The sequence below is a fragment of the Hyperoodon ampullatus genome (assembly GCF_949752795.1).
Source record: "Hyperoodon ampullatus genome assembly, chromosome: 2".
NCBI classification, from domain to species: domain Eukaryota; kingdom Metazoa; phylum Chordata; class Mammalia; order Artiodactyla; family Ziphiidae; genus Hyperoodon; species Hyperoodon ampullatus.
In genome coordinates, this window is record NC_136915.1 from 97,370,283 (window position 1) to 97,376,652 (window position 6,370).

Here is a 6,370-nt window from a genome sequence, read left to right on the forward strand (position 1 = left end):
CATTCTGAAGGGAACCCACGCCCCTGGGTGGCGGCCGGGCCACCCCAGCCCCTCTCCTTTCCCTGGACTTTGGCCGTGCGCTGCAGCCTGGGTGTTTGCTCAGTTCGCTGACCCAAAAGTGCTTCATTTCCCTGCCCGCCCCATGCTGGGGAAGGCCAGTCATGTGTTAAGTTGCGCTTCTTTGCTACTGTGTGGGTGGGACAGGGAGGAAGAGGACAGACGGGGCTGGCACGGTTGCCCCATGCTGTCTCCAGCCCAGGTCTGCAGTCTGGGTTCGAGAGTCCACTCGCCCTCCTCTGAGACCAGACAAACCCCACTGACCTGCTGTGGCCTCTGAGACATGTTCTATTTTTATCCCCTTCTTGGAATTGGCTCTCTTCTTCGAAGGACCAGGTCCCTGTTCCTCTTTCTCCCCCTCACCACCCAGCTCCCTGCGAAGAGAGAGTTAATATATATTTTTTATTTATTTGCTTTCTGTGTTAGGATGGGTCCAGTCCCAGGGGGTCTGATGTGGCCATCAGTCAGGTCGGGTCTGTACCCAGCAGTCCTGGCGAGGGGGCCTCAGGCCCTTCCCCTTTGCTCCAGGCTGTCATCTCCCCACCTCTCCTCTCCCTCCTCAGTTTTGCCAACTGCTGTTCATCTGAGTCACCATTTATGCTGAGCATGTATTCCAGACTTGTCACCCATTTTCCTCTGGAGCAGGTGGCTAGAAAAAGAGGCTATGAGTAGAAAAAGTGTTCCTATTTCTCATTTGTAAGGCTGGTCTCTGGCTTTTCTGCCATGGATTCTTTCCCTGGCCTCTCCCCTCAGCAATTCCTGCAAAGGGTTAAAAACTTAACTGGTTTTTACTACTGATGACTTGACTTAAAAAAATACAAAGATGCTGGATGCTAACTTGATACTAACCATCTGATTGTACAGTTTGATTGTAACTGTAAATACGGTAGCATTTTGTGCTTTGTTTTTTCAGTTCCCCATATGCTACTGAATAAAACTAGGTCTGTGCGGGCTGAGCACTGTCGTCCTTTCTTCTGTGTGGGCCCTCTCCTTCCAGAGGGGGGAGGCCTGGTCTCTGGAAAACACGAGCAGGCAGGGCCCTGGAAGGGCCAGGTCAGGGGACTCAGATATCCTCTCGACACCCCCAGCAGTGTCCCCCAAATAGCCTCAGTACTGAGCCCACGTCTTGGCATTTCCAACGAAGATGTGGCTGTTAGCAGGAAAGTATGCTTCTCACCAGGACAGGAGGGACTTGTACGGCTGGAGAGGCTGCACAGAGCAGGCAGGATTCCAGCCCAGCCCCTTAGGGCTGAGTCCCCTCCTGGGAGCAGAATTCAGGAGGCAGGGAGGGCTGAGAGGCTGGTGGGAATTGAAAGGTGCTCAGTGACTACGTGTATCCTAACTTCATTCCTCTGGGCGGTCTCGTGTTTTCTCCCCGTCGGAAATGAAGCAACTACTCATACTCTAGCCAGCTGTGTGCTCTGCCACATCACTTCTGTTCCCAAGTTTTGTGTTTTTCGAAGGTCTGTTCAACAAACTAGATAGGGAGTTCACATGGGGGCCATAGAGGGGAGTTGTTAAGAACACAAACCCTGGAACCAGACTGAGTGACTTAATCTCTGAGCCTTAGTTTCCCTGCCTGCAAAATGAGGATGATAATTGTTTGTGCCTAACTGAGCTTTTATGAGAATTAAATGAGTTGACACATGTTAGTGCTTAGAACAGTTCACAGTGCATAGTAAGAGACCAAGAAACCCTGGCTTCCTTCCCTGGTGCTACTGGGGAGGGGGGTGAAGGTAGAGTGCATAAAGAGAAAAAACAGAAAGCTCGACCCAAACAGAAGGAAGTAAGCAGGCAGTGAACTAGAAGGGCAGCCGTGGCGGGCAGGCCTCCTCCCCCGCGGACGCTGCCTCCTGAACGCTGCTTAAACAGATCTGCAGTGGGATTGGAGGGGCAGTTAATGAAACCCTAGACTGACTTAGAGGGCAAAAGGAACAGGCCTTGCCTTGTCCTCTTCGGCCACCAGGTGGCAACAGCACGCGGGTCTGCTGCTTGTTTTGCCTCTGAGGACCCACCGGGGCCTGGCTCACACGCAGGCCACACGAACATGCCATCTGCTGGCCACACCTAAGCATGTGCCTGGGCTTGCTTCTGTCAGACACCAGTGCAGGACGCGGTTGGAAGACGCACCTGAGGTCTTCTTGCCCCTGCCAAATTTTCTCCAGAGCCAGACACTCAGTGTCTGTCTCCACACACCCTCCCCCAACTCAATGCTTGGAATCCCAGAGGCTCAGGGCAAGGTGAAAGTGTAGGCAGCTGTCACTGTGATATAGGTGAATGTGTTAAATGAAGCTTAAGATCAGCCATAAAAAGAAGAAAGCCACGGGGCGGGGGGGGGGGTGCCCCTGGCCCAGGAACAGGGGAAGGGCCTTTTAGTGCCTCAGAAGGGGGCCTATGGGCATGTAAACCTGGGGGGGCGGGGCACCAGCTGGAACTCGCTCCCCTGGCCCAGTTGCCTGCTGACTTCCTTAAGTCAGGGCCTGGCCTCCAAGGAGCAAAGTCCTCTCAAAACTCATAAGGAATTGGGCTGGTTCTGGCATTTCCAAGAATCGAGGGCTGTGAGAAAAGGGAGACCCTTAGTTAATCTATTAAATGAATCTTCTGTCATTCATTTAACAAACAACCCCCGATCTTGCACTCAAATATTTTTTCAATAAATGAATAGAACTCTCCACCACATATAAACCACAACACTAGGCACTGCAGAGGTTTATAAATCCTGGCACCAGCCCTCAAGTCTAATAGGGGAAAGAAGAGGAGAACACCAACAATTCTAAAGATGTAAGGCAGAACATAACAAGGTGTTCAGGCATCTTCTGCCTGAGGCAATCAGCAAACCTGAACACCAGGGTACCCACCCGAGGGCCCCCTCATCCCATAAGTACAGCAGACAAGATGCTGAATTCCTAGGAGTATTCATTCTCTTGCCAGGAAAGGACACCCACGTTTAGAATATAAATAATAATTTACCAAGACCCTGGTTTGATAGCCTCACATACTGTGAATTAAACTCTACTTAAGTTGATCTGGACCTTCTAATAACATATGAAGCCTGGAAATGCCTAGAAAAAGGCAGCCTGTTCCCATTGAATGCCAACAAGGGGGCTAGTCATAGCCTGATTAGCTGGAATCTCAAGGGCCTAGGGCCTATTCAGACCCCTTCCTGGGAAGCCCAGCCTGGCTCCCTCACTGGAATTACACAGGAGTTTACTCCAAATTTGTTAGAAATTGGAGGATTTACTTCCACATGTATACAGAATATAAAAATATACTCATTTTATTTTAGAAAAATGCAGACCAATGGAGTAAGCTTATCATAAACTGGCCTGTTAGGAGTCATAGAATCCACAGGAAACAAGTTCTGGAGACCAGATGCCTGCCTCTGCCTCTCCAAACAGGCCTGAGTCCAGTAGAGGATGTTATTCAGCAGGACTGCTCCTTGGAGAGCAGGGAGGTTAGCTACAGAGGCCATTCACATGTAAATGTCCAGCGAACCAAAGCCTGGGATGAAAATCAAACTCTGTGGAGCTGGACCCAAGAGTGGGGGTGGATGAGGACAAACCACTCTCGAGCATTTCTTATTTTCTGTTTAACTTCACCACTGGGAGGCAACCTCTTTTTCCTATCTTGTTTCAACTGAGAGTTTGATTCCCCTCCAGCTCAACCCTAATCCACCCTATCTCCCATGGTCTCTACTCCTGGGGCACCAGCCATGGTGGCAGCTCTTCCTTCTATCCCTGGGCCAGAATCTGCTGGAGTCAGGCCTGCCTCCAAGGAGAGAGCTTGGGAAGCTGAATATAGAGGTGAGTCCAGGCAGTGACTATAGCAGTTTGCTACTGAATTCTTGCTTGCTGTCCTGATCTCTTTACCTAAAGAGACAGAAGAAGGAACTGCTTTAAATTGCCCTTCTTTCACAAGCCCATTTGTCACCAGCTGAGTTCAAGTTCAGGAAGAAATGGGACTCCCTGCCCCTCCAGGCTCCCCTCCTCATCCCCATCAAGGGAGAAAGAGACAGCATCTCAACCTGTCTTACCTGGTAGGTCCTGGGACTGCAACTTTCCTGGGGGGCTGCAGATTGCTGCGACCGGCACCGGGGATGGGAAGATTTGGTCGCTGAGAAACAGGAACTTGATGGGTGTTAACAAAAGACATGAGTTAACAGAAGGTTCAAGTGACCTTCTCAAAAAGAAATACTGGATGAAGGCAGAGTGAGTTTGGGTTTAGTGCCTTTCTTCCCACCCAAGATAAAAAACATAAGGTATCTGAAAGCTGAGGCTCCAACTCTGCCCAGGCCCACATTCTCTCCTTAACTCAGCCTCCCCATCTTCAAACAGAGCTGTAATGAGGGTGGAGAAAGTCACTGCTACCAACTCTGGGAGGGTGCGTTCATGCTGGGCAGGGGTAGGTATTCTTCCTCCTGATTTCTTATCCTTATGGCCATTCTTCTCACCTCTGTGCCCTGCGGCACTTGGTCTTGGAAGTCCTTTCCGAGCTGGCAGGGAATCTGGAGGAAGGGCACCTTTGCTGGATGGTACACTCCGGCTGGTGAGTGGCATCCTGCTGGCAGGCCTGGGAATGGCCGACGGAACAGGCAGTCGACTGGAAGGTTTAGCAGCTGCTCCCTGTGGCCGAGACAGGCGCTGAGAGTTGCTGGTAGAAGGCTGTGGAGCCAAGACTGGTCTGACAGAGGTAGGTGGGCCTGGTGGAGAGGAGCAGAGGAATTTTAGGGTCAGCTCCGCATCCTCCCTCTTCCCACTCACCCACAGCTTTGCTGCCCAGGTCTTCTCACTTGCTGTTGCTCTCCCACTGGGCCCGGCTTTCCCCCGGACTGGAGGAGTTGATCGGGCAAGAGGAGAAGATGCTGGGCTTTTGGATGCAGGGAACAGATTGCAAGTGGGCGACTCCTGAAACACAAAGAGAGGGGAAAAAAAGGACTAGAATGGAAAAAGAATCTGTTCTGCTGGCTGATTAAGGGACAGAGATGGAGAGCTGCCTAGATCCCAGTAAGGAAGATCAGAAGTTAGCTGCCAACATCGTCATCATCATCACCAATGCCATTTATTGAGAGCTGACTATAAGCATTATAGAGCTCACGCACAGACGCGGTGGTCAGTTCTTTGCTTATGGTACCTCGTTTAATTCCAACAATCCTGTGAGGTAGAATGTGACTAACTCTATTTTACCAACAAAGAAACTGCTCTACGCCTGTACTGAGTCAGGCACAGTGTCGGGGGCACACATCTAACCCAAACCCTCTACACTCACCCTCTTCATGCTGGAGGGCCTCTTTCCAGATGTTGCTCGAAGAGCCCTGACTGACACCTTCCTATCACTGCTCCGGAGTCGGGGTGTCAGGCTGCTTGGGGAGGGGGTGCTCCGAGCCAAAGAGCTCACGGTGGGCAGCAGGTCTCGGACAGGACTGTCCTTGAGCACAAAGGTCTCCCGCCGAGGGCTGGGCTTCACCCTTCGAGGCCCCGGGCCCTCACCGGTGTTCTCCCGCTCCTGCAGGGCACACTGTTCCAGATGAGCTGCCAGCCGGTTGGCTTCACTGAGGATTTCTTCCAGCTTCTCTGGGCTGAGGGGGCCTAAGCTGAGCCTCAGACTCTGGGGGGCGGGGGCCACTGCATTTGGGTCACTTCGATGGGAGAGACCTCGTCGGAGGGGTTTCTCCGGAGTCACTGACACTGCCGTATCTTCTTCTTCTCGACTGAGAAAGAAAACAAATCAGGCACCGTGCCCACATGGAAGAGAGCAGGAGACTACAAAGGGAGACTGGGCAAAACCCCCACTACAGAGCCAGGAACACACCCCCAAACCCTGATACCCGTGCTGGCTGCGAGATCTTAGTGATGAGACAGCCAGTTCTAGGAGGCCTTCAGCACTTACTGACATTGGGAATTATGCCAGGATGAACATGAAGCAAATCCACTTACCCTTCTTCTTAACACCCTGAAATCTCGTTCCAGCTTATCCCTTCTCCCCTCCCCCAGTAGTGTCATAGGGGGCGAAGTCAACCAGCCACCCAGAAGCCCCAGTGCACCAACCTTGCTAAATTACCAATCCAGACCTGAGGCCAATAATTCAGCAGTAAGGGTTAGAGACAACCATTGTTGGAAGAAGGTAAGTAGGATAAAGAGTCTACTACCTGTCAGATGGTGACAGCCCCCCAAAGTCCAAGGTCTCATCTGCTATAAACTTTACATCTGTAGGGGAGGAAAGAAGGAATGCCAGCCTTTGGTCCCTAACACGGCTCTCAATCACAGGGCTTCATTCTTCCCTCCAGCGTTTCCTTACCTTCTTCTAAATCTTCCAT

General features: G+C 51.5%; 1 protein-coding gene across 4 annotated transcripts; it reads right to left on the minus strand.

Moving 5' to 3' along the window:
* Positions 1 to 3,391: 3,391 nt before the first annotated feature.
* On the minus strand, positions 3,392 to 6,370 carry PSRC1 (proline and serine rich coiled-coil 1; the record flags this gene model as incomplete). Of its 4 annotated transcripts, XM_079697636.1 has the most annotated exons (7): positions 3,392 to 3,926; positions 4,091 to 4,184; positions 4,508 to 4,756; positions 4,847 to 4,961; positions 5,323 to 5,764; positions 6,203 to 6,260; positions 6,352 to 6,370. In XM_079697636.1, 7 exons carry the CDS (start codon positions 6,368 to 6,370, stop codon positions 3,923 to 3,925), a joined length of 981 nt encoding a protein of 326 aa, XP_079553762.1. The 4 variants fall into 4 exon arrangements, with proteins under 4 accessions (XP_079553762.1, XP_079553761.1, XP_079553763.1 ...); XM_079697635.1 differs by lacking the exon at positions 3,392 to 3,926 and having other exon boundaries at positions 4,087 to 4,184; positions 4,487 to 4,756; XM_079697637.1 differs by lacking the exon at positions 3,392 to 3,926 and having other exon boundaries at positions 4,087 to 4,184; positions 4,487 to 4,679; positions 4,818 to 4,961.